Here is a 27,921-nt window from a genome sequence, read left to right as displayed (position 1 = left end):
AAAGCTTATGCTCTAATAAATTTGTTAGTCTCTAAGGTGCTACAAGTACTCCTTTTCTTTTTGCGAATACAGACTAACATGGCTGCTACTCTGAAACTCACTAGGATGTAACTGAGCCTCCCTTCTTCTTTGTAGTTTTTAGCTTTGAAGAGGTAGCAGATACTTAACAGGCAGGGAGATAAGAGGCTACTTAAATTAGATAAAACAGATTAAAAAAAGGAAGGTTTTGATGGCAGCCTGATCTTTAGCAGTATGAGTGTCAGGTAATTAAAACATCTTATCTTTGCAGCTCTGCAGGAGCCGATAACTGTTGGTATCCTGCCAGCAGTGGTCCGCTGATGTGTACCTACATATTCTTTGAAACCTGCAGCATTGGAACAATGTATTGATTAAGCCTGATATTTGATTGTGTTTTCACATATATGATCACCTTGTAAAAATTCTCTCCCCCAGCACTTCACCTACTTAGTTTTCTGGCATCCTGGAAATATTTTTCAGAAAGATCATCACAGTTCATTCTCATTATTTCTCAGTTATCACCCACCCTCCTCTGGCATGTTTCGAGGCTAGTGTAATGAGATTTGTTTTCTCACCCCAGACAGCATTGGAAGCAAAGGTGTAATTGCCATTATTATTCCTTCACGTGACAGCGCAGGGCTCATCAGGATGGGGGATTAGGAGCTACTCAGTCCAGTTTCTCATTTCCTACTTCAGGGGCCTGGAGTGGAGCATATGTCAGTAAAATGCACACTTGATGCTGCTCTGACCTGTTGTTGCCAGCATCACCAAGAGATGGAATACCCCTATACAATGGATCTGTCCAGATTTGAGTTGACACATTGCTAGTGGGCATCATGGTGGAGGGCTGAGCTGTTTGTTTTCTTGCTGTCCTTAGTCCTTCAGTCTTCAGAGTTGTCAATCCAGCACCTTTCCTTAGCCTTACATTGGTTAATTTTTTTAAAGATTTTTCCCAGTTATTTTTCTTTGTAAGAGTCAGGTCTCAGTTTCTACAGCAAGATAGCTTCATGTCCTGTAAGCCTTATTAGAATCGTGTTGAGAAGAGAGACAGAGTGGTTACAGCATGAGACTAGGAGCCAGGGGTGCCTGTGTTCTGTTTGCCACTCTGCTACTGTCTTGCTGTGTGACCTTGGGCTTGTCACTTAACTCATCTCCCTTAATTTCTTCACCTGTAGAATGAGGTCTGTGCAGCACATTGAGATCTCTGGATGGAAAAGGCTGTGTAAGTGCAATTCCCTGCTCTTAGGAGCATGACAGGGCTCTTGATGAACTTTGATTTTGAGGGTTTTTTCTGTAACTGTGTTTCAGGAGAAGCCTCTTTCGTGATACCCTTCCCCCCCCCCCACTTGTTAGACTCCCTTCTAGTCTGCTGCCTTATTGCACACCCAGTCAGAATGGACACACACAGCCTGTTTTCGCAGAGCAGAGCAGATTTCCTATGGCAGAAGCAACAGTTTTCTTTGCTCTTCTTCTGCAATAGATGGTTCATTAGTGAGAAATCAACAGTGGCTGCAGTTCCATGACCACATTTCATACCGCTAGCTGTTGTGACAGCCCATCTGCTGCTTTGGAGATGGAGCAGAGGTGATTATAAAGAGAGATCCTGTTGGAGGGTGAGGAGGTGTGTGTGTGTATGTATATATGCACGCACGCACAAGGAGCATGCTGAGTACTTCACAGTTACAGTTGAATGATTAACTATGCAGCGCACACAATCTCTCCTGGAAGTTGATTGTCATGGAAAATTCCTTTCATCTTATCTCTTGGACATTGTTTTTCCGGTGCACATGCTTTCTTGAGTTTTGGCCCTTGGGAGAGTAGACTGGGACTTAGAAGATTGGCGTTCTATTTCTGGTTCTGCCATTGGCCTGCTGGGTGACCTTGGGCAAGTCACTTCATTGCCACATGCCTCAGTTTCCCCATCTTTAAAATGGGGATAATGATACTACTGACCTTTGCTAAAGCACTTTAAGAACATCAGAGTGGCCACACTGGGTCAGACCAATGGTCCATCTAGCCCAGTGTCCTGTCTTTCAACAGTGGTCGGTGCCAGATGCTTCAGAGGGAATGAGCAGACCAGGGTAATTATTGCATGATCCATCCCAGCTTCTGGCAGGTGGAGGTTTAGGGACACCCCAAGTTTGGACCTTTGAGATTCACTGATGAAAAATGCTCTACAGTAGACACTTGTTTGCAGTAACACCTGGGAAGAGCAACCACGACTTACGAGCAGCGTTTCCCCTGGGAATGTTTTCCCTACTGCGAATTGTCGACACTCCCCAAAACTGCTTAGGAGCAAAACAGCAAAAGGCATTGATATGTTGCTACTAATGAGCATCTACTGTATAAGAGCCTGGTTTTATTATTATCAGTTATGCTGGGTTCCATCACAAATAAGGAATTTCTCTAACAGGTGCTGTTGGGTATTTTTCATAACCTTTTATTTACTATGATAAGCTCTGAAAAGGCTTGCAGCAGAAACCTCTTCCCACACCCTGTGCCTCCACTCTGCTTGCACTTAATCTCTTGCCTGCACATTGGTATGAAGAGCAATGGAGTCTAGTGGTTAGCAAAGGAACAAAAGTCAAGTCTCCTGGACTCAAATCTCAGCTCTGCCACAGATTCACTGTGTGAACAGGACTTCTTACGTCCATCTTAATTTCCCTGTTGATAAAAATGTGGATATTCTCAAACCACCCAATGAAATCCCTTAATGTTGGTAAGGAATTCTGAGATCATCCAGTGAAAAGCAGAATATGTGTAAAGTGTCCAGGAACCCTTGGCTACTGGTATTACGAAACCAAGTGGAAAAAATTGTGCTAAGGTTGTTGATGTTGCTTTTTAAATACTAAAGATGGAAATGCCCTAGCGCGTGTCTGCGCGCTAATACTGGGCACAACTGCATGTCAGGGCCTAGTATTGCTGATGGAGCCACGTCAGCCAAAATGTTCGGGGGCTGTGGGCTCTGAGCAGGCGGATCGGAGTTCTCTCTCTGAACTCACTGTGAAGGTCTGAGTGGCTGTGATGTGCAGCCTAGTGAGGGGTGTTAACAGGAGGCCATTGATTTGTTACAGTATCATCTTTGGAATCTTGGGTGACATCTGGAGAGAACCCACATAAGCCAGTCACTGGAGATGACTAGTCGCTCCTTTCAGTGGTATGGACTATGCCAGCCTTTATTTATTTATTTATTTCCCTCCTGCTGTCAGACATTCTCTGTACAGTGATTGCCTTGTACTGGCAGAGGAAGCGCTGCTGTCGCCTAGCCCACTGGCATGATTTCATGCCAGGCTTTATCCAGATCTTGCGGCAGAAGGTTGGACAAAGCTATCCGAACTCCAGCTGATGTGTAGCGGGTTGGCTGTAAGAAATAACTGTGGGTGTTGGCTTCACACAATTCAACGTGCCTCTTACATCTGTTTATGTGAACGTTGTTAGCTGTTTTCTCTCCGTCGTTATTTTTGTCCTCTGGCTAATCTGCCTTAGCATGTTTTTATGTAGCCTAGATGCTCGTTTCTTAGGTTACTCTGTATTACTCAGAATCACTTCCTATCTGGGAACACCATTATTGCATCACTTTCCTCTCTTGCCTAATCTGTCATTTATGTAATGCCTGTCCCTCGCAAGAATCCCTTCTCCCATCTCTGGGGTGGGACAGTGTCAGCTGTTTAACAGCACTCCGTTGGACTGAGGCTGTGTAGGACAGGACGTAAAGAATGCTGCATTCATTTGAAATTTCAGTGGGGATTCAGGCAGGTAGAACATAATTATTTGAGTGGGAATTTGCCCAGGAAGCTATATTTTTTTATCATCCCTACTCTATGGGGGAGAGAGAATAAAGTAAATCAGTGTGTCAGGACAGGATCTCTACATGACCACAAATGGTTAGCATTTTTGCTTCCTGTCTCCCCTAAAAAAAGGGAAATCGGCTTGATGGTGGCAACTGCTCTGTTTTTTGAGATGATGCGTGTGAGCCCACACAGCACTTACTAAGCTGCAAATGTCAGCAAGAAGCAATTCCCCCATGTCCCTCTCCCTTCCCCGCTTTCCCTGATGGTTTCGAGGCCATTGGCAGGAAGTGAGTTTTTCCCTTTCTGCATTAAAGTGAGGTGCATTTAAATGCTTCCTTCTAAAATGAAAAATCTCTCCTCTCAGCTTATTTTTTAGTTTGCAACTGGAAACCCCCCTAGTTCACAGCAGGCTCTGTTTGCCTCCATGTCCCATGCTCCACAGGAGCAGAAGAGCAGGCTCCCTCTGCTTTAAAAAAGCTCTGTGAATGGAGGAGAGAAAGCAGTAGTAATTACTGGCATAAAAATATGTGATGTTATCTGTAACTGACATCCAGAAAAGCACACGTGCTTTTGGCGACATAGCATCCTTCATCCTGATGTACATTTCGAAGCACACATACACGTGTAAGGATTAGCTTGTGTGGGTAGATATAAGACAATAGCAAAATAAAACGGAATGCTTCAGAGTCTAATAAAATGATGATTTTGCTCATATACGTAAAACAATGTACAGGGCTTCGGGGCCGGGGGGGGCGGAGTTGATCTTTAAAAGAGGAAGGATGGCCTTGTAGCTAGAAGAGAGATCAGAATTCAGTTCCTGGTTTTGCCACAGAATCTCTGTTGGACCTTCGGCAAGTCACTTCATCTCTCTGCGCCTGAACTGTCCCGCTTGTGAAATGGGGAGGACAGTCCCTCCTCACTCTCTCTCTAAGTAGCGAGTTCAGTGGGCGTGGACGGTCTCTTCCTGTGTGTGTGTGCAGTGCCCAGCACATACACATGGTATGATGACAGAAGCGGGAAAGGTACAAACTAGCTGTTTTTGCAGAGCAGTTGCAGCAAGGGGACGCTGCAGTAATGGGTAAGGGCGAAGTGACAAACGCTCGTTATGTTAATTCGTTATGGATTGAGGAGGATGTCTGTATGATAGCTTAGACCAAATGCTCAGCTACAGGCGTGCAACAAAGAGAAATGGGGAAAGATCAGAACAGAAGATTACAATCCGTTACCTGCCAAGGTTATTTAGACTGCAAGTTCTTTGGGGCAGGGACTCTCTCTTTTTGTGTTAGTACAGTGCCTTGTAGGATGGGGCTTGGGCCTTTAAGGTGCTACCACAATCTAAATCATCGTAATAAAGATACCAAAGAAGCTTTTTCTATAAAGGTTTGACTACGCTAGACTTCTAAAAATGTCCCTCTGGTGCAGTACCGATGAAAGTGCTAATGTAGACCATCTGCTGGCATTTTGACCACCATATCATATAACCCTGCTTCCCGTGTGTAGATGACATGATGATTAAAACCCTGGCAGCCACCAGAACACTGGCTGTCCCCCACCTCAGCTATCATCAGCAAAACCGGACTAAGATCACAATGGTGGGAATCTTTAAGGGGTAGGAAAAACAGTCTAGAATAGATGCGTCTTCTGTGGCTACTACGTAAATTGCAGTTGCCACATTTCTAGCACTCGACTGTATTGTGTTTCATTAGGACTTGAGGCTATTCATTAAGTGGTGTAGTCAAAGGATGAAACAATTTAATTGCACCCTTGTCGCAGAACATTATTGTCATGGATTACTCGACTCAGCAATTCCGTTTGAATTTTCCAATCTTGCAGTGAGGAGTGAGAGAAGCTGTTGCATCTTGTTTCTAAGGGTGGGGACAGGAATATAAAGGAGAGCTCCTCTTGCGTGTTGGAAGAACAATCAGTATTTCTGTTCTCTAGGCCCTTTGGTCAAACTCTCAAGAACAAGAATAGCAGGGAACGGCTTTTGGGTCAAAGGTGACCTGCAGAGGATTTCTAAGCAGTTAGGTGTGTGCCAGTTTTTTGCTGCTTTACGATGGATCAAGAAAGTGACATTTTTTAAAAACCCTTTATTCCTACTTTGTTTTTATACCCTGGATGTATCAGGAATGTCCAATCTGGCTGGCCTTGGTTTTACTGGAGGAACTTGAAGGAGTCTCTGACCATATGTGTTGTGAGTCCTTGCACCATCACTGAAGGAAGGGGTGAGAGATGATGACTCTTTAGCAAAGACTTCCTTGCTTCAAAATGTGTGTTAATCACTGGCATGAAATGTGTTAACAAATTGATGGGCAAGCTTTTTACAGATGGAGGCCTAAAATCAGGGTGCTAGATCCCAGATCTAGGCACCTAAATAAGTGGCCTTGCTTTCAGAAGTGTTGAGCATCCAACAGCTCCCATTATTTGTATTACTGTAGAGTCTAGGAGGTCCAGTCATGGACCAGAATATTAAGTACTAAGTGCCAGGGTGCTGTACAAACAGAATAAAAAGGCAGTCCCACTGAAATCTGTTTATCCCGTTGAGAAAGTAGAGAATTGCTGGACCGGTTGAGCTGATGCCTTGGCTTTAAAAGGGGGGCCTGCAGCTCGTTACCATCTCCTCTGATAAGATCACACCTCTTCTCTCCTCCTCATTGTTATCCTTCAGAACTCTGTAACACGAAGCGCTCCAGTGAACAGCGACAGCCAAGGTCGATGCGGGGCCCGTTTCCTGACCACCTACGACAGGAGGTTTGTCATTAAGGCAGTGTCGAGTGAAGATGTAGCAGAGATGCACAACATACTAAAGAAGTACCATCAGGTACGGTGAGTCTAGAACCCTGAGGAGAGGGTGGCGGATAACGCCTTAGGGGCACGTTTGATGAATAGCAGCGGGAACCTGATGAATTGAGACTAGCTCTTGGATTCAAATAGAATGGCCATATCTTCAGCTGCAGCTCGCCGGCAACCTTTGCGCAGGGGAGGTTGTACGGTTAGAGACTGGATGTTGCCAGTGGCCACAAGTTGTCTTCTGTTGCTTTGGGAGCACAATGGGATTTTTAACTTCACCTCTCCCCCAAAGGCTTGGCCCTCCTAACAATGTAAATATCCCTGCCCTGCAGGCTTGCCAATGCTTGAAAGCTACAAATCGAGACCTCTTCCTAAGGTTCCACATTGGATTAGAAAAGCTTTCCAGATGGATGAGAGGAAAATGCTATTTTGCAGAGGGGAAAATGGTAATCTGGGTCAGCTGCCATGCATGGAAATGTCCACTCCAATTCTGCCGCTCCGCTGTGTTTTAATGTATGTCCTTTTGCCTCCCTTGAGCAGTGGTATAGGATGGCCACTAAAAAGCCCCATTTTTAGTTGGCGGTAGATGCTTAGCTTCTCTTTGACCATGTGCGCTACTGGAGACCGGTAGTGTGACTTTTTTTTTTTTTTTTTTCCTCCTCACCCTTTCAGTTTATAGTGGAATGCCATGGGAACACCCTTCTCCCCCAGTTCCTAGGCATGTACAGACTCACCGTGGATGGAGTAGAAACCTACATGGTAGTCACCAGGAACGTATTTAGTCACAGGTTAATTGTGCATCGGAAGTATGATCTGAAGGTAAGTCTGCTCTGAAAGCGGCCAGTCCATACGTGGTCAGTGAGATGAATTTTAAAAACACATACCTCTCCTTGTATAGGACTCCCTTCCTGTTGCTTTATGAAGCATTCTTAAATTGTTTTTCACACTAGATCAATGAAGTCCTGACTTCCCTTTTTCTGAAAGATTTTGGCTGAAACATGAGTGGCATCTGTGCCAGCCCCTCGTTGAAGAGGGAAGAGATACTGAATAAGTCCCATAACTCAGATCCAGGACCTTCCTATTCCACTAAAGCTTGACAGTCCTTCAGCTCCAGCAGTGCAGTTGGGAACTGGTACTTCTAATATTGAGGTTCCCTTTATACAACATAAAAGAGTAGAAAAGGGCAGACACAAGGTATCCTTCCTTTGCAGTTCACTTTCAAAGAACCTGATGGTTGATTTCTGTAGCTGCTGAATTCCGAGGCTAGGAAGTTCTAGGCACAGTGTGTTTTACCTCCTACGGTTTGTGGCCAAGACAGGATTACCTTAAGGGCCAAACAACACTGAACCAAAGTATTCACTTTCCTTTTGTTAGCATGTCACTAAGGTTCATTGTGTGTCTTTTTATCCTGCCTTGTCTGCACTAGGAGAGAGAGAAATGCATACTATTGAGATAAAATCCACTTCTTCATAGTGTAGCGTGAGCTGCATTTCATAAAGCAAAGGTCAGAAGCTTTTTGCAGCTGTGTAGTTCTTGGAGGTGCTAATGCAGAGAGAAACCACGTGGTCTGTTGTCATGGACGTGAGAAAGTTGAGCCTTGAAAGTGTGGAAGTACGAGTCTGGCTCAGGGGGGTTTGTCATTGACTTCAATGGTGAAGTCACTGTTCCTCACTGTTCAAAGCATGGGTTGTAGTGAAAGAGGGATTCACATACTGAATCAGACCGGTGGCCGTTTAGCCCAGATTCTATAATATCCTATAATATCCAGGACAAGATGATTCACAGGAAGATGCAGGTCTCTCTCCTCTCGATCACGTATATTTTTAAAATCAGGGCAACACATTGCATTGCTCAAATTACTGGATCTAGTACCAGAGAGACACAAACAAGGGAAAAGGGAACACATCCTCCAACCAGCTCAGACCATTGTCTGCTGCCTTTATATGGTGTTTTCAAAATACATTTTTGTGAGGTTATTTCTTCATCAGGAGCAAAGAGGCATTTAAAAAAATAAACTGAATCTTGTACATTTATGCTTAGTGATGGTCAATTTAAATTCGGCTGATGGCTGCTCGTGGTGAATTATGTCCCACTTCTTTTGTTCTTATCAGGGCTCAACAGTCTCCAGGGAAGCAAGTGACAAAGAAAAGGTATGAGTGATGCTGCTACTTTACCTCTGCAGGAACAACATTTCATTCCCAGTGGTGCTTACAAGGGGGCTAGCCGGCTAACTGTGTCTTCATACCAAAGGGTTAACGAACAGTGAAACCTTGTGACAAGCTAAACTGCTGGTTCACGTTCTCCATTATAGCAACTGTGTGTTAGTCCCCAAAAGGTTGTGCAATGGTTTATCTCGTTGTTGCACAAAATAAAGTATTAACAAAAAAGCAAAGGGCTTGCCTGGCAGTCTAGGTGTGGTACAACCTGGTCCCCTTGTTTGCCAGGCTACTGGCACTGCCAAAGGAGGTACCTAATAATACCTTTTATATGGGGAACATTTTCAGAAGTGCCTACGTCCCACTGAAAGTCAGTGTGACTTAGGCTCTTCCAGAAATGTTGCCTATTAATACTCTCAGCGTGCCAGGTGTCTCGCAGACCAATCTGAAGCCAAAGGGCCAGATTGGGAGTTAGACACCTACTGGGGATAGGCACTTTGGTAAATCCCACTAAGCACTTACCTACATCTTTAGGTGCCTAAAGCCCTTTGTAAATCTGGTCCCGACTCCCTTCTCTACAGAGCTTCCAACCTAAGGCTCCAGTCCTGCAAACCCCTATGCCCTTGCTTAATGTTACTGCCATGAATAGTACTATTGAAATCAACTGAACTCCTCATGGTAGTAAACTGAAGCACATGCATAAGGGTTTGCAGAAGGTATGGTCCAGAGGGATGGGATATAACAAAGCCACGTAGTAGAGCTGAGCACACCTGGTTAAGGCCACACTTTTTTTGTTTCAATTTTTTGGAGCTGTCATGATGATTTAGGGAGTAGCACTTCACTCAAGCGGGAAGACTGGGCTGGAAGGCTGGATTGGTTGATCACAGGGTCTTTGAGTGGAGACATTGGAGGGATCCTGGAAGATTTCCTCTCCTGTCTACACAGTAGCCTCCCAAAAAGTTACAGATCTCTTGCACAAGCCATTGAGAATTTCCTTTTCATAATTAAATCTCCAATATCTGGGTATAATCTAACCCCACCTTACAACCAGGCACAACAGGGTAATTGTGTGGTGTTACTCCCTATGTAGTGTGCCTGGTTATGTGGTGGTATGTGTTTATGTGGTGTTACCAGGTATGCCTGATTATGTAGTGTAACTATGATTTCTTGTCTTACATCGCTTTGTGTGACACCACATAATATTTATATAAATTGCCATGGATTTACATGCCACTCTAAGGACGAAAGAATGCAATTCCCAGCTATACATGCAAAGAGTTTGTGAAACTTAATTTCTTTAATATCCATGAGAAGCACTTACATTGCAGAAACACTTGGTCCCCATTACAAAGTCCTCAAAATGCAGTGGGTTGATTTTCATGTAATGACTGGGGGAGAGGAGCACTTGTCTTGAGATTTTCTAATCTGAAAACAACCACATGGATTTTTCTTCTATTTTGTGGGGTTGGTTAGTCCATCCTTGGCTGAGACTGTTGATCAAGCTTTCAGCCCAAAGCCAATATTCTTGGCAGCCTTTGAAACTGAGCTGCTATTGGTATCTCTGTTGCCTCCTCCCCCTCCCCCCCCCCCAAGCTGGAGGCAAGCAAACGGACTTGCTGATAAATCCAGGTGTCTTGCTCCGTGCCATTTCCAGGCATATGGGAATGAGCGAATCTCTTACTTTAGAAGATGAAGTCAATGCAGCTTCCTCTGTTTTCCTTTGTCATGTTGATCCAGTTGATATTTTGCAAAAGAACGGAACCACCAATAGCTGTGGCCATTGGCATTAGGCTCAGGACATCTAACGTAGTCCTCTCTCTCACAGGCCAAGGATTTGCCAACGTTCAAAGACAATGACTTCTTGAATGAAGGCCAGAAGCTCCACGTTGGAGAAGAGAGTAAAAAGAACTTCCTCGAAAAGCTAAAGCGGGACGTGGAGGTAGAGTTGAGCTGGGGTTCAGATTGTTGCCATGAACAGGGCTCAGACAGCTGGGTTTTGTGACCCCGCAGTCCGTCCGTGTCTTCCCCTCCTCCCCCCCAAATGGTAAGGTAGCTGCATTATTTTTAAAGTATGCATCCTCTATTGCAATTGCTATGGAGGAGACAGGGAAATGACAAGGAAGAACAGGGCAGAGAGAATCTCTTGTCTCCTCCCAATCAGAATGCATCAGAAAACACCTTAGTGAATACATGGGGTGCTATAGGAATACTCATCTGACCCAGTAGCCCAAGGCCTGTGGTTCAGCTGTTTTCTTGTCCTGTCTCTCTCAGTGTCCAACACTAGGTGGTTCTCTTGGCTCATAAACATTGGCCCAACTCTGTGCTTTTGTGTATCAAACGCTATCCGCCTGTTGGATCCAAGATGCAAATGTTTCAGCAACCTCTCTGGAGTTCCATCTTAGAAGGCCCCACTGGCTGATTCCACATTGGTTAGCTCTATCCTGCTGTTATCTTTTCTGTCACGATCCTGTCCCCATCCTGATGTTTTCTTCCTTCATTTCTAAACTGGCAACATCCCTCGGTCCCACTGGCTCGCTATAGGTAGCCAAGCGCCTGTATCACACATTGCAAACATTTGGACTGATTTCCTGCCAGATGGAAGCAATGTGGCATCTATCCCCTGAGTGCTTGAGTGATGAGAGACTGACTGTACTTGATCTGTCTTTCAGATGGCCCTCAACAGAAACAGCAGGCCATTCCCAGTGCTGCAGTCCTTTGATCAAACTCACTGGTGGTCACTGGCTGTCTCTGCTCAAAATACAGAGGTGTTTTCTCCTCTCCATGTTGATGGTGCAGCCAGCTGGTTTTATCATGGTTGGGTATCTTGATGGGATCACATTTATATAGACACACTAACACCCTCCTCCAGCTAAGTAACCCCTTTCCATGCAAGGACCTCAAACCACCGAAACCATTAAGCATTCACAACTGAGCTAGAAATGGTCAGAGCAGGGGGCTGAGAGCCAGGATTCCTGGGTTCTGTTCCCAGCCCTACTGCCAGCCGATATATGTCCTTGGAGCAAGTCTCACGCAACATCCCAAAGCCAGGTACAGACCCAGAGTTCTGACTCTTCTCTAGCCACAAGACCATGATCGCTGGAGGCAGCGCGTGCTGAGGGATAGGTAGCTTTGGCTCATGAGAATGTCCCTATGGTTTTGTTACTCCCTTCTCCCAGTTTTTAGCTCAGCTGAAGATCATGGACTACAGCCTGCTGGTGGGCATTCACGACGTTGACCGGGCAGAGCAGGAGGAGATGGACGTGGAGGATCGGGCTGAGGACGAGGAGTGTGAGAACGATGGCATTGGCGGGAACCCTATTGGCTCTTACGGGACCCCACCTGACAGCCCCGGCAACCTCCTCAACTTCCCGCGGTTCTTCGGGCCTGGGGAGTTTGACCCTTCGGTCGACGTGTATGCCATGAAAAGCCATGACAGTGAGTGAGGAGGGATCTTGTTATGTGGAGGGGCAGGAGAGGTGTCCTGTTTTGGGTGGGGTACGTCTAGTGAGAACTAACCCAGACCCTCTCCTGGGAACCAGTCCACTTGGATGTTCAATTCCCTTGTTGTTAATGGCAAATGTTTAAACTCCATGGAAACAAGGCTTTGTGGGATGTTGATGTTTCTAGAGGGTAGGGCCTCTGCTCTGATGTTCCCAGTAGTTGCTCTGTCCTACCTCTTACAATCTCCAGTCATTTACAATCTGCTTCTCTCCCTGCCTGTTAATTACATTAAAGCAGATTTATTTACTCTATAAATAGAGGTGGCTGCAGGTGGTTATTCAAGCCCTGCTGATGTAGCTTGGGAGTGTGTTAAAGAGACTTGTGTCTTCTTAGGTGCCCCTAAGAAGGAGGTATATTTCATGGCCATTATAGACATTCTTACGCCGTACGATGCAAAGAAGAAAGCTGCACATGCTGCCAAAACAGTGAAACATGGGGTAAGCAGGTCTCTCTAAGAAGTTGCAGGGAGAGGGGGGTGTTTCCGGATCTCTCTCGTTTGTTTTTGTTTTGTTTTTTTGTGGTGGTGACTTTTTTGAATAATTGCTAAAAAACAGTTTTTCAGGGGCCTGGAAATTCCCCACCACCCATGAGATCCTTCTGTCTGCAACAGAACTGATCCCTAACCTCGTGGTATCCCTCAGTAATCTGTTCACCAGGGCTGAGCCTCCTGTCCTGTTGTCGCTGACTCAGGGATCAAAGGGCTCAGGTCTCCCCCTCTTAGCAATACAAACAACAGACACTAAGCTACTGGGCCAGACCACTGAGGGAAACTTTCATTAGCCAGATCTCTCGCTCTTTTCCCCAAGTGACTAGTGCTGGGCAAGGTGCCAGCTTGCCGGCCCTGAGGATTGTAGTCTTCCATCCCCAGAACGGTTACAGCACAGCCAACATGCCTCAGAGTTGACCTGGATAGATCCACCTCTAGGATGAGAGGAGAGATCAAGCTCCTTGGCCTATTGGTTTCTCCCTCTCTGCTCAGACTACCAACATGTGACCCTGAATCACTAAAAGTAGACTGACACCCAGCAACTTGCTTTGCCTAGGTCACCAAACAGCCATCAGGCAATAACTTTAGGTCACTACCAAACAGGTCTTGAAAGGAGCTGGCAAATGGATAGGATATGCAGCCTTTCATATTCCTTCCAGACCCGCCTCTAAATAAAATGCCACGCATCCATCTCCTGAGTAGAGCCCCAGACTTAGACTAAAAGCAAATTCCTTCAGGTCAGGAGTCCAGCTGTCATGGAGCTTGGAACCCATGTAACTTGTAGATTCTTGTTTGTGTGATTCTTGGTGCCTGGCTATGCTGGTGCAGTAACCTCCTGCTGTCTCCTCACTCCTCTGGGTTTAACATGCAGTTATGAACAGTCCCCTGCAGCTGCCATGGTGCTGCCTTGTAACTCCCCAAAGATCAGAGCCCTGTGCCTTAATCTGTCCTTCGTGCATTGCAGGCCGGGGCAGAGATCTCCACGGTGAATCCGGAGCAGTACTCTAAACGCTTCAATGAATTTATGTCCAATATCCTGACATAGTCACCTTCTACCTTGAGCCAGAAAGGAAGAGAAGAGGGGCTACTTCTGAGCAGAGAACACGGCCTGACACACTAAAACAGACACTGTAGCAGCAGCACGTGGGAGATGAGTGAGTGTGAGCATGTGGCACTGTATGATTTACAGGAAACTAATCTAGGTGCATTCTCAAATATTCCACTTGACCCAGGTGGAAAAGTGGCTTTTTTCCTTTTGTTACAGAAATGCCCAAATAGAGATTTGAGGCTTTTTTAAAAAAGAGAATCTAATTGCTGCAGCACTGCTGTTCATAATGACATTTTCTCCTCTCTGATCAAGAGACGCCAGTAAGGATACCATGAATGGCTGTTTAAAAGGGGGAGCTCTAACCTGTAGCTTGTGTTAAATAAGAGGAGAAGCAATGCCTAATTCCACAAACTGCTGTTCTTTTTAATGGACAGGTTTTTTTTTTTAACAGAAAGCCGTACAAACCCTTTTATTTCCTTCTCGGTCGGGGTCGGAGTCGGGGCGGGGGGGGGGAAAGTAGTCTGCCATTTTGAGGATGAAAATGTTGAGGAGCTGCTGAACCTTAACTAGGTAAATTCAGGCTGGGAACCTTTTTTGCGGGGGTCTTAAAAATTTCTTAAGAATGAACGTCACAAGAAAGACGAGGGAAATTAACATCTACCAAAGATGGTCACTTAAGGCATAACTTATAGAAGCTAAAAAGTAGTATGAAAAATACTGGATAGCCACACAACCATCATGCTTAAGATAGGTGGCCTGGGAAAATTCCATTGAATAAGAAAATCATGTTAACTTATTCTGTGGGTTTGGGGTTACATTTGGCTGTCTAGGAAAAAATGACAACTGTTAAATCTCCCTGCCTCTAAAATAGAGCTGATGCATGACAGTTCTGCCAGTGTTAATCTAGCTAATGTTCAGAGTCTTCCTAACTCATCCAGTTCTGTTACAAGTACTTGAATTGTTGCCTGAGAAGAGGTTTAAAAAAACAACCAACCCAACATGAAGTGCAGCTTGAGAAATGCAAATTGCTGTCACTCTGGAGTGTTGGAGTTGTGACTGTAACAAGTTGGATGTGTGTCCGGTTCCACTGCTCAACACAAAGGACTCCAAACTTGAGTTGTAATTATCTACGCTCTGCTTCGCTCCGGGTCCATAACTCTAGCTGATAGAGTGAGTCAATGGGCATAAATGACTGAACACTTGCTCCAGATATTTTTCCCCATAAGGAATTTGAACTGATTTGTGTGATTGAATTATGTCCTATTTGTCTCTAGAACGCTTGTAATATTTTTCACAGCCAAGCTTGTCGAAGTTGCTGTAAGTTTAATTAGTTCTGCTACAGAACAGTTATGTGTATTTTTTTTTTTAAGCAGGATTTAGCCGTTTTGAAGAGACCCTGCAGTTGACATAAGTTGCTTATCTGCCTTGAAACTGTTTTCACAAATGCCTTTGTTTCAGGAATAAGCTGTTAGAATGTGTGTGTGTTCTGTGCTATAATATGTGCTAGTTTGCTCTGTTGATTTGGTCCTGTTGAGAGAGAATCGGTGGTACTCATCGTGTCTTGGTAACTAACTAGACTAATGCTAGCTGTGATTAGATTCTGAATGTGGGATGACTATTTTAATCCACGTTCCTGACGTAATTCCGCAGCTCTCGGCATAGGGGAACGATGGGATTTGTCAAGACTGAAAACTGGGCTTAGAGTACATTGTAAATAGTGTTTAAAAAAGGTCTAAAACAAATCATTGGTTTTAATGGGACATGAAACTTTTTGTTCATTTGTGGGTCATTCCCTCTGATGGGGGACAAATTTTTTTTATGCCATTGTAATCCATTGTCTTGTTTTTGTGTAAATTTGGGGAACTAACATGCTATTGTCTGACACCCTGGTAAAGATTCTCGCACATCTTAGTGTGTTTGGCTAACAATACCACAGATCAAGTGCAGGTAAGAGAAAACGTAGAGGGGGTGAAGGAGGATATTGGTTGCTTTCCTCTAAACAAAAAATGCACTTGTCGTCCGTGAAATAGGAATTAAATACCATTCACGTTTTACTCTTGACAGTTTAAAAAGTCCTGTACCTACATTTTGGCCTGGTAAATTTGCCATTCTCCTTGTGGGAAATTAGTTGAAACTTTAGTATGCTAGACTTAAATATGCATTTTTTTTTTAAATTACAGTAAATAGGGAAGTAAACTGCACCCACTCAGCAGTGGTATATTTTAAGTGAGCAACCCAAAAACAGTCAACAGAAGTTTATTAACTTGGGGCAAAAAAACTGATTCACTGGAACTTGGTAAACAGCTGAAACCAAAACATGTAGTTCCTGCAGCCAATGTTACAAAATACATGACACTAAGGATTTAAGACCTTGTGATTTCTTTTCCCACTCTAGATAGGGAGCAAAGAATCCTCTATTAGACCCCATTTGGTTGTCTCAATGCCTCAAGTGGTATAAAAGCCCTAAAAATATCTGTTCACTTCAGCACTTACCCCATTTTGCCATTTTTGTTGCCATACTGTGTGTGTGTGTGTGTGTGTGTGTGTGTGTATATAAAAAAAACTAAATGCAATTTTATCATTTAAAGATGTATTACCCAGGTATACTTTAACATAAGCAGTTTGTATATTGTTTACATTGAGAGGTAGCATTATGTTAAAAATGCTAATTTTGTTTCTAGACAGTATTTTTTTTGTTACTATAAGAGGTGAAGCTGCAAATATTTGATTTGTTTTTAAAAGGGACTTCTGCTTTTGTTTTAATCTTGATATAGAATCTTTATTTTCTTGAGTTCAAATATTTAAACACCCTGCACCCCCCCCACCCCTGATTTTTTTACAACTGCCTGTAATAGCTTTATCTAGTTTCAGTCTGACTTTGTGTTCTAGGTTGCTGAATGTAGATATACTTTTGCCTGTAGCATGTGCCCTCCCATATCACATTACACTGAAGTGCATTGCAATTAAAACCATAGCTCGCATGGAAAAAGATGCAGTCTTTAGAGCTGTAGAATAAACTCTTAATAGCAGATCACTTAAGAGACTCCAGCCAAATGGCAGGAAAGTCTCTTTGCTAACATGCTATATCTTTTTCTAGAGAATGCTGTGCAAAAAGCTAGAGTTGAGCTGGAAGATAGGGAATGTTCTCCCTTCCAGTACACACCCCACTAACTTTAGGAAAAATTAATCAGGGCAGGAGCATCTCTCTCACTGTACTGGGCCTAACCCTACCTGGCCACACTCTGATTTCTTTCATGTACAGATTGTCTGTCCTTGTCATACACCTATAAGAGCAGCAAGCAGAGGAGGTTATCTTTGAGAAGATGTGTATGATTGTTTCCTCCCTCTATCAATTTTTTTCTACTTATCACTTAATACAGTGCCTCTAATGATGCCCTAGTTTTGATTGTAGTCCCTTTAGCTAATTATGAAGCTCTGGGGGGTGGGAGTGTACTTTAAAAAAGTCAACTGGTGTTTGACTTAAGAATCAACTGGCCTTGGAATTTTCAGCTAAAAATACTGGATAGGACCAAGGATGTTATGAAAATATTCAAGATGCTGCCAGTTTAAATATGAGATGGAATGCAATTTTCTTTATGTAAAACAATGCACTTTTGAGTGAGGGGGATACAGACTTTATAGCATGATGAAGGGCCTGCACTTCCACTTCCAGGAAATCTAACTTCAGATTTAATTTTTACTGACAGTAAAAATTAAGTATGTTTTTAACAATATGGGGTGCTGGCCCTTAGCCACTGGCAGGAAAAGCTGTCATTCTTTGCCTAGGTGGGCAATCAAAACTGCCTTCAACAGTGTTCTAACCCCAGGTGAAACTAGAGGCATAAAATTGTAGTGAGACTAATTTGAGAAGTCTTTTGCTGGGTGAATTATATTCTGGCCTAAACCTGTGAAGGACTCCCTAGCCTATACTTACTGTGCAAAGGTGCCCCACTTGTTGCTGTAGAAAGGCTGGAGTGTTTTTAAATGTTAGGTGGTATAAACAAACATTTCAAAGGTCAAGGGTGTGTGCACTAAAACTTTGGTTGCACCATCCTACAGCTAATTTGAATACAATACTCTCCCCTCCTGCTTTTTAATGCACCATTTACAACTTGCCTACTTGTCCTCCTTGCTGAGCTTATTTGCCAGCATCCATGATATTAGCCATGACTGACTGTCCTTGACATGTATAATGAATTCTTGTGATTCAAGTGGTTTAAGTTGACAACTCAGATCTTGTGCTGTTCTTTGTTTAGATGTATGATACTAAATGCAATTGGATTGAGCTGTGTTAAATGAGCTTGTTACACACAGATCAGTGGTGGGGCTAATCAGTGCAACTGAAAAAATGTGAATAAATTAAATTTAACCTAAACCTAAGAAGAATGGAGCATTCTAGATTTTCACTGCTGTTTCAGTTTTGTTTTTTTTTAAATAGGAATTAAGTCCTCTGTGCTTGTCTGTTTGCTAGGAGCAATTTGAGAAACTTACTGTTTTGAAATGCATGCATGTTACAAGATGAGTCTCAGCCAGAAAAAAAAATTAAAAGTTTGTGTACATCATTGTCTAATAAGTTCTGGTCTGCCTGTTTTTACTGTAGCTAAGCTGTGCAATATCAGATTCCTATCCTCTGCTACTGCTGCAATTCCAAGTACAGTTTTACAGCCATAATCCCCCTTGAAAATAAATACTATTTTGTTCTGAGCAGGCCCCTATTAGCTGTTTTGTAAGAATCTCACTTTGACTGTGTGCACAGCTGGGCAAATGGGACACTGCAATCTGGGAAACAATATTGGACACAACTACCACTGCTACATACCATGAAAAGCAGCAGTTTACCACTACTCTTAGTATTCTCCAGCTTGGATGATAGCAAACTCTGTTCTAACTATGTAGCTGAAACCCAGGCCTTCTCATTGTGGTGAGGGGTATTGCAGAGTGAATAAAATCCAGATTCTCTGGTTATGTAGTTATTTTGTAATAAGTATACTTGTTACATTGGGCCTGCATTCTCTCCCTATAGTGTATTAACACAAGAACAAGCAAGCCCAATACAATAATGGAGAGAGTTTATTTAAAAAATTCAAAATAGCCTGGCATGTGAAACAAGCACAAACTTCTGAGGCTAGTCCATGCGTGCTTTCAGTGTCCTGGTGGTGATCTTGTCTTTTTCACTGCAACGAGAGGAGAGACAAACTACCACTTCATCCTTCCAAGCAGACTTTGCCTGAGCTTGCAAAGTCCTTACAAAAATGTGGTGGAATGTTTCTATGTAATGCAGTATCATCATCAATACCCCCTCTGATCAATTCTAAATTTCAGGAAATGTTCTAGGCATTAAAAGGTGAGATTTTCCCCCTATTGATCTAGGGAAAAATGGAGCCCTTGCCAGCTGCTTCAAGCAGCTCTGCAGTTGTCTATACAACAAACTACTGGTTGATAGCACTAATTATTGCCTTCCAGTGTAATACCTCATCCTCCAAAGAGAGTTTAACATGTTGACACCCTGACTCTTGTTTGGGGCATAAGAATGGTGGGTAAGGGGAAGCTGGCACCCAGGGAGCTTAGAGGGAGACAGAGAGGGATGCAAGAAGTCCCTAGGGTATGCAGTAAGCTTGGCCTACAGCTGCTGCAACAGATTTTAAGGTTAAAAGGCACCCTTGTGATCTGACCTCCTGCACATTGCAGGCCACAGAACCTCACCCACTCCTGTAACAGACCCCTAACCTCTGAGTGAGTTACTGAAGTCCTCAAGTTACAGACAATCTGTCATTTGCACTAGTTTAAACCTGCAAGTAACCCAAGGCTGTCTGCCACTCTTACCTGGGGGAAAATTCCATCCTGACCCCAAATATGGTGGTCAGTTAGACCCTGAGCATGTGGGCAAGACCCACAAGCTAGACATGTGCAATGCCCTAGTTTTAGAGCTCTCCCTAGTTCTCAGAGACAATGTAAATTGGATACTAGATGTCTATGAATAAATGGCTCCCTTTCACAACTCCTAGCTTCATAATCCTAGTATAGACACCTGTGCAGAGAAACAGGTTTGAAATAGGTCATTGACACTTCATTCTCCTCCAGAACCTGAGCCACATCTCCCACTACAGTTTCAGATAGAGCTCTAAACAAGGCCCTCCCTTAACTCACTGATAAGAAATAAAACTAGTTTTGTTAAACACAATGGTTGAGACACTACTGAACATAAGGGGTGGCCAACCCAGCAACAAGGCAGCTTTTAATTCTGCATGGAAATCTTGAGTTCTACAGTGACGTATCATTTCATCTCAATCTGAAGTAGTAGCACTTCCTGGGTGCAAATAATCATGACTGGAGGGGGGGAAATGCTGCTAACAGCAGCTATACTAGACTCTTAATTTATTATCACTGGTGCTGCTGCAGCAAGGTACGTTAGCAATCATAGGAAATTTAAAGATCTAGTGTAGACAAGACCTTACTAAAGAAGGGCAGAGGTCAAGCCTGGTAGCCGTTCCTTGACCGACTTAAGGCTCTGTGTTTAACTCTGCCACTTCTCTCCAAGGGAAAGAGACTGAGAGCGCCATACTTACATTATATGCACTACCACACCCATGCCAGACACAGCATCTCTGTCCACTGCATTCAGCATAGCCTGTGAGATCGTTTCAAAGAGGTGGTTTGGCTCCTGAAAAAAAGAGGAAGGGAAAGTCTTTTAGTTGGTTTCTATAGCTACTAGGTTTTGGGGCAGTTCACCAAGCTGCAACACTCTGACCCTCTCCATGCCCAAGGAGAAACTTGACTCGGGATCTTGCATATTTCTGCCAGAACTTACCCTAAAACTTTTACTATTGTCCATTGTGGGGTTAGGGCATGGGTCCAGCACATGGGAGACCCAGGTTTTATTCCTCACTCCACCACTGACTGCTTGTGTATCTGTGGACAAGTCATTTAGCCTCCCTTAGTTCCCTATATGTTAAAATAATGCTTCCCTACCTCACAGTGGTGTTTGTGAACATAAATACTTTAAAGATAAAGATTATATAGGGGTTTTCATTAGTAGTCTCAAAGCACTTCATAAGGTACAGGCATTATTATACAAGAGGAGTAGTCTGAATTTCCTCTCTCCAATTTAACAGCAAAGGATTCAAAAAATCCAAGAATCATTTGGAAGTTAAACCACTAGACAGATCTTGCCACCTCCTCACTCACCATGTCAGGCTCCCAAAGAGACTCACACATGCCATACATCTGCTCTGAGCAGGTGCCACTGACAACAAAGTCATCTGTTATCATGGGACAACCAATCAGGTCCAAAGAGCAGATGAAAGGTTCATAAGTTATGGGGTCCAGTCCAGCAATAACTGGCTCTGTGTAATAGGGTCCAAACCTGTGAACAGCAAAGCATAAGTTAGAACAGCCTAAGGATGCATAAATTTGAAGTAACAGCAGAATTCTAACTCGGTAGGTATTTATTCCATCTCTGGTGTTGTTTATTTATTCCATCTCTGGTGTTGGTCGGAGCCTTTCAAATTAGTTTGGAACTACCCAGTTACTGTTTTAGTACCACATAACTGTGAATGGACTTTTATTTCAGCAACATTTAAGTGACAAAAAGACACACTGAAATAATCTGCTTCCCCATTGAAGTCAAAGTTTCAAAAGCTGTTTACGATTTCCAGATTCTGGTGTTTAGGCAAATCATTACTTGTAGGGAACAAACATTTTTGATCTGGGTTCAGGAAAAAGTAAGTGGTCCTTATATTTCAAAAACAGGTGCCCTCTGCATCCATGAGCACATCACCAAAACATGATGGTTTTTTCTTAAGTGGTGGGGGAGAATCTTTAGATCCCATTGGGCTGCCTCCAAACAGCCTTCAGCAATAGAAATGTGGTACAACTGGAATTGAGTATTGTTTATAAAATATCTTACATTTGTTCTGTTGGGAGTTGATCTAGAAGAGAAGTCTAGGTCATTTCAGCATGTTAGAGAATTTGCTTAACTCAGAATGCCTGATCTAACAATTCTAAGAATCAGAGTTTACTTAACTCCCTGATAATATTCTATGCAAAAGGCGATTGTCAGGAACACTTTAATTCAAGATAGCAGCTTCCTGTTTATTAATTAAATGTTACTCAGTGTGCAACTGTTATTTGTGATAGTAAGAATATAGATACAACTGAGCTTTCCTTAAACATTGGACCCAAATTGAAACCAATTCCAGGGACACAATTTCATTCCAAAAACTCTTCCCCTCTATGCTGTTAACTATCCATCTCTCTAGTGAGCATCAAACATAGTGTGCTTCAGTGACCTAGCTCTAAAGTCTTCGGTGTAAGACACTCATACAATAGTTATGTCTCCATTAAGGTTTCCCATTAATGATAATTGGTGCTGCCGAATATAGTTTTACTACATGTGTAGATAGGACTAAGCCATGTTCAGCACCATTTCAGAAACTGGCGGAACTGTGCTCAAAGTATGGTTTATTCACTGTTTGAATCCATCTATACATGGAGTTCAGCAGTCTTCATCTCCAGTGCAGCTACCACAGTTAACGTAGGTAAATCGTCTTTGCCAACACTAGGAAAATTAACATGCCTCTCAACTCCTCTAGAGTCATAATTTAACTCAGTTAACCATGCCTTGATTTCAGTGATATCTGTGGAATCGCTCAGCTGTTTGATATTTACCGTTTCTCATAGAGTAGGTTGGCCACCATACTCATGAGAGTTTGGGGCTTGATCTGTCTGCCTTCCTTCAGTTCATAGAGATTCAACCTGAACTTCAGCCGCTGGGCACTGCAGATGAGATCAAAATCCATATTATAAATCACATCCACCAGGTCCTCTTCCACCTTCCCAATGGTTAATACTTGCTACTAGAGATTAACATCTGATGGACACATGATGCAGACACATGTATTTAGAATGCATGCACATATGCATTTCAAATTTAGACATCTGATTCTCACTTGCCATGTGCTCTTAAGAAATCAGACACAGCTCTGATTTTGGAGCACAGCGGATTTTTTTTTTTTTTAAAGCAGGGCACAATTAGCCAACAACCAATGTCGCTAGTCTTTGGCACTATGGAGGCAGCATTTGGGATGGTTCAAGAATAACTCCAACAGGACTGACTGGAGTGGGGTTCAGAGAAGGGAAGTCTTAATACTCAGGCAAAGATACTACCTAAACAGCTGTGTGTAACATATGTTGTGTCTTTATAGATATACAACAAATTCCCTTTCTACAGACCAGAAATATCAAGTGTTCACAAGAGAAGATTCCACTTACACTGTCTGCACATCTGTGGCAAGCCCAGCCAGTCCGATATATAGTCTATCTCCCATAGGGAAAATCTTCTGAAAGTCTGTGGTCACCATCTGAGCCTGAATTCCAAACCGTCTGTCCGATGCAATGGCCACACAGTTTTTTCCCTTCATAGCCATTACAGCCCCTCCATTATAGGACATAATAGACTATAAAAGAAAAAAAAAAGAAAAAGATCATTTTAGGATTCAGTGGACATTTTAGTACACTCATCAATTATACTAGAAGGACTAGTATCAACTAGACCCATGCAGCTTAGCCAAGATACACAAGTCACACATAACATGGCTGGAAGTTACACTCTACTACACTGCATTTGCTTAGGTTTGTCTTGTACAGTCTGTGCTAAATCTTTAGATCATTTGGTCAAGTACATTCTAGAAATACCTGCAAGTCCTCCAAGGGCAAAGTCAGCCATTATAATCTGGCTGGCCTCACTGCTACAGAGAAGCGTCAAATATCTCATTTCCTTTAACAAATGCCAGTTACACTGACCATAAATAGTTAATTCCTCATTTGAAGTAATTTTCTCGCTAGCACAGTCATCTTACCCATAGTATTAGGTTTTCCAATTTTTAATTCTTATTTTCTACTGCAGTACCAACTTAATTACCTGATCACCTCATGCACATGCTTACGCACTTTCTATGTATAAACGGGTTCTTCCTTTATAGCCACAGATTCAGTCTTTGGAAGCTTCACGTCCAGGACCACAGATAAGCTCTCCTCACCATTCAGAATACCAAATAAATTCAGAGGGCAAAGCCCCTCTCTAAAATATTCTGTTTTATGCAAGGCCTAATTCTCCGTGATGACACTGCAGAATGTTTGTATCATGCTATTGCTGCGCACCTAGTCTGCTGTCCATCTGATTAACAGAGGAGGTGATCAAATGTATGAAGTCCATAGTTAAGACTTTATTTCCAGTATAGCTAAACACAGAACTTCTCTGGCTTACAATTAATTTCACACTGAAATTCTGATAGTAAATCTCCCTCCATGAATTCAGTAGTAGCAGTAATTAAATAAATAAATACAAGAAGCATCTTTTCTATATCACTTTTCATCAATAAAGCACTTTACAAAGGTGGTATCATTATTTCCATTTGCAACAAAAAACTTCTCCAGCAGACTTAATATTGACTTGTTAAATCAATATTTTAAGCAATCCATCTAATGCAGAGGTTCTCAAACTGTGGGTCGGGATCCCATTTTAATGCGGTCACCAAGGCTGGTGTTGGCCCTGGGCACCAGCAAGTCTGAAGCCCAAGACCTACTGCCCAGGGCAGAAGCCATTGGGCTTCAGCTTTGCCCCACCCTTGGTCTTCGGTCTCCCCTCCTGGGGTCATGTACTAATTTTTGTTATCAGAAGGGGGTCAGGATGCAATGAAGTTTGAGACCCACTGATCTAATGTAATTGAGAGCATAAAACTCTCTGGTGCTTTGGGGGCAACCATCCCAATTGAAACAGCATCAATTAAAAAGTTTAAGTATCCTTCTAACTGAGCACATGCAGTAGGAAGATGGGAGACAGTTATTGGTGAGTAACAAAACACAGCGGACTGATCTTGATTGTGCTCTGAGAACACAGAATAAGAGGCAGTCCCTACCCCCAAAGACCTGTCCTCACAGTACTTATTATGAGCAAACACAGCAGTATTGTAGCAGAAAATAACAAGTGCTGCAGGGTTCTACACACTAGCTTTGCTGTAGCACCATCCAGCCAAGAATCTCACTGCAATTTACAAACATCAGGCCCCTTGGGGTCACTTGCTGAGCGCTGAGCAGGGAAGCATCATCTCCACCTAAAGAGGGGTAAAGCGACTTGCCCAAGAGCCAAGAAGTAGCATCTGACGCGGACAGAAAAAGAACCCAAGAGTCCCGGATCACAGCTCCATATCACTGGGCCACTAAACCATTCCCAACAAGCACCCACTAGGGTCTCGTCCTCCCCCACACCCAGACAGGGCCACCACCTAGATCTTCACCCCACCTCGCCAGGCCAGCCCCATCCCCAAAGCCCCCCAGCATCCTAGCACCAGATGCTCACAAAGGCCCAGCAACCAGGCCCCTCCCCGGCTTCCGATCCTAGGTGTCCGGCCCCCCGCCCCCCGCGTCCACCCCCCCAGACTCCGGCCTCGCGTCCCCCGCCCCCCCAGACTCCCGCCCCCCGCGTCCACCCCCCCCAGACTCCGGCCTCGCGCCCCCGCCCCCCGCGTCCACGCCCCCCAGACTCCGGCCTCGCGCCCCCCGCCCCCCCCCAGACTCCGGCCCCCCGCAGACTCCGGTCCCCCGCCCCCCGAGTCCACCCCCCCAGACTCCTGCCCCGCGTCCCCCGCCCCCCCCAGACTCCGGCCTCGCGCCCCCGCCCCCCGCGTCCACGCCCCCCAGACTCCGGCCTCGCGCCCCCCGCCCCCCCCAGACTCCGGCCCCCCGCAGACTCCGGTCCCCCGCCCCCCGAGTCCACCCCCCCAGACTCCGGCCTCGCGTCCCCCGGCCCCCGAGTCCACCCCCCCCAGACTCCGGCCTCGCGCCCCCCGCCCCCCGCGTCCACCCCCCCCAGACTCCGGCCCCCCGCCCCCCGCGTCCACGCCCCCCAGACTCCGGCCTCGCGCCCCCCGCCCCCCGCGTCCACCCCCCCCAGACTCCGGCCTCGCCCCACCCCCCAGACTCCAGCCCCGAGTCCCCCAGGCCTCCCTCTCCCAAGTCCCGGTGCCCCAGGCCTCACCATGGCGCCGGCTGACGAGAACCCCCCAAGCGCAACGATTCTCCCCCGCCACCGGCTCCTTCCGGGCTGCCGCGCCGCGCCCCCGAACCCGCTACCGCTCCGAGACACGCCTCCCGCTCTTCCCATTGGCGGGCAGCGCCAGCCCCCGGGACCGCTGCCTGTTGGAATTGGCGGACCTGCGCCGTCAGTCACGAGGCGGGGCGGGGCCAGGCCTGGGGTGTAAAGTTAAGGTTGGTTGAGAAGAGCAAGGAGCGGTGTGAAAGCGAGAAAAAAATGAAGAGTCATCGCGAGCGAGCGGGGCACGATGGGATCGTGGCGGACCCGGCTGAGCCTGTCCAGGCGAGCGCAAGCGCAGCTGGCTGCATGCGTTGGAGGGTGCATGGGTGCGTTGCACATGTATGTGGCCCGCAGTCACAGGCTGGCCAACCGCAAATGCTCAAAAATCATGAGGCAGCCCCCCTCCCCCGTTAATAAAAAGATGGACTTAAAAATCATGAGATTTTGAACATAATATACAATGCAGGGTTCCTTTTCTTTGCCTTCAGGTTTCTCCGCTTTTGAAGCACGTTTGCTTCACGTTTCCAAGCTTATCTCTGCAATTGTAAGGGCTAGATATTTACTTTGTTTTCAGATAAAAGCTGAGATTCTCACATAACCCACTCATCGCCAAGAGCTAGCATTTGAAGAAAAACTCTAAAAATCATGAGACTCACAATAAAATCATGAGGTGTGAACACTACATTTACGCCTTGCTGTCTGTATGATGCATGGCTACGCAGCTGGCTAACTAGGTGCATTGTTTGTTGCTGACTGCTTCATATATTGCTGTATGATTGGCAGGATAGAGGTCAGGCCCTCTTATAACTGGAGGTTGCATAAAGAATCTAGAAATATCTGAGAAAGATTTCACATAGTCTGCTGAAATGAAAGGCCAGAACTCAAAGGATTACATTGTGATAACTGTCAGAAGGGAGACAGATAAACAACACCCAAACCTTTACAGCCAGAGATCTACAGTTATATTGGCTCCATTGGGTTGTACAAACAAATTCAACTAGCCACTAAAATAAACATTTAATATAAATGCAGAAACAAGAGAAAAGGAGTCTCTGGATAAATACAGGTGCCTTTCTAGGGCTATTTATTATTTTCATGACACATAAGCATATTTTTCTTCACTTGGATTTGATCCTGCAGACCTTCCTCAATCAAAATTCCCCTTGAAGACTGGGCCTGGGGATACATTCAACTCTTGATGTATGTTCTTGTCTTTCAACTGTATGATTTTGTTAACAGCATTCAAACTGAAGGGGCAATGGAGGAGGCTTCTCTCTCGCTGATGCAGTTTATCCCCTTCTCCACATTTTTGGATTCTGCAATATCTACCTTTTTCAAGATGTCTTTTGCCTCTTGCCTCTTCTAATGAACAAAGTAGCTGCCTTTGGGATGCACCAGATTATTTTAAACATTAAGTATTTTTTTGAAAGAAAGAAAGAAAGAAAGAAAGAAAGAAAGAAAGAAAGAAAGAAAGAAAGAAAGAAAGAAAGAAAGTGGATGCCAGAGAAGGAGCCCCTAAGATCCTCCTAAAAAGATATTGGCCCAGATCCTCAAAGGTATTTAGATTAGTGCCTAACTCCTATTGACTTCAACATGATGAGCATTAAGCACCCAAGTTGCTTTGAGGATCTGGGCCTTTAATCTCACTCTGTGTATCGTTTATTTCAAAGGCCTTTTGGATTCACAAGCGGTTTGGAATACAGTTTATTTGGTGACCTTGAAATACAGTGAATTAGATGGGGGTAACATGGAGCCAGAACTTTCATACCTCTCTAGAATCCAGATTGTCTCATGATGGCCCTAAGCCACAACTTCACAAAATCTTTGGAAAGGTATTAGTGATAACTTCTCCAGCTGCTCCTGCACCTCATATTTCACGTACCTATGCTGCTTCGCACCACCTTTTGAGCCTGCTGCTGTAGGAACACTTGGAAACATTTGAGTTGGAGCTTTTATTAAAAAAAAAAAGACTTGTTAATATTGAAGTGTGGCATGGAGATACAGAGAGCAGCTTTGTTGGAGACTAAACAGAAAACGAT

General features: G+C 44.4%; 2 protein-coding genes across 4 annotated transcripts in view; one reads left to right on the top strand and one right to left on the bottom strand.

Annotated features, from left to right (window-relative positions):
• The window catches only part of PIP4K2B (phosphatidylinositol-5-phosphate 4-kinase type 2 beta), a 33,300-nt gene extending 14,952 nt beyond the window's left edge, over positions 1-18,348 (top strand). Inside the window, exons 4-10 of the mRNA XM_038385207.2 lie at positions 6,478-6,630; positions 7,272-7,418; positions 8,711-8,749; positions 10,581-10,694; positions 11,932-12,190; positions 12,590-12,693; positions 13,708-18,348. Of these exons, the coding sequence (XP_038241135.1) occupies positions 6,478-6,630; positions 7,272-7,418; positions 8,711-8,749; positions 10,581-10,694; positions 11,932-12,190; positions 12,590-12,693; positions 13,708-13,788 (897 nt within the window). The 3' untranslated portion in view covers positions 13,789-18,348. The remainder of the gene's footprint in view (positions 1-6,477; positions 6,631-7,271; positions 7,419-8,710; positions 8,750-10,580; positions 10,695-11,931; positions 12,191-12,589; positions 12,694-13,707) is intronic.
• On the bottom strand, positions 253-25,984 carry PSMB3 (proteasome 20S subunit beta 3). 3 transcript variants are annotated; one of them, XM_043503561.1, is made up of 6 exons: positions 25,826-25,984; positions 23,062-23,246; positions 22,459-22,566; positions 20,977-21,154; positions 20,358-20,452; positions 253-364 (listed from the first exon to the last, which is right to left on the bottom strand). In XM_043503561.1, exons 1-6 carry the CDS (start codon positions 25,949-25,951, stop codon positions 268-270), a joined length of 789 nt encoding a protein of 262 aa, XP_043359496.1. In that variant the 5' UTR covers positions 25,952-25,984; the 3' UTR covers positions 253-267. The 3 variants fall into 3 exon arrangements, with proteins under 3 accessions (XP_043359496.1, XP_043359497.1, XP_038241137.1); XM_043503562.1 differs by lacking the exon at positions 25,826-25,984 and adding an exon at positions 24,708-24,983; XM_038385209.2 differs by lacking the exon at positions 253-364 and adding an exon at positions 18,844-18,965.
• Between the last annotated feature and the right edge of the window lie 1,937 nt (positions 25,985-27,921).

Source organism: Dermochelys coriacea, chromosome 27 (assembly GCF_009764565.3).
Source record: "Dermochelys coriacea isolate rDerCor1 chromosome 27, rDerCor1.pri.v4, whole genome shotgun sequence".
Lineage (NCBI taxonomy): Eukaryota > Metazoa > Chordata > Testudines > Dermochelyidae > Dermochelys > Dermochelys coriacea.
Note: the sequence above shows the minus strand (reverse complement) of the source record. Positions and strands in the feature narration are given on the sequence as shown.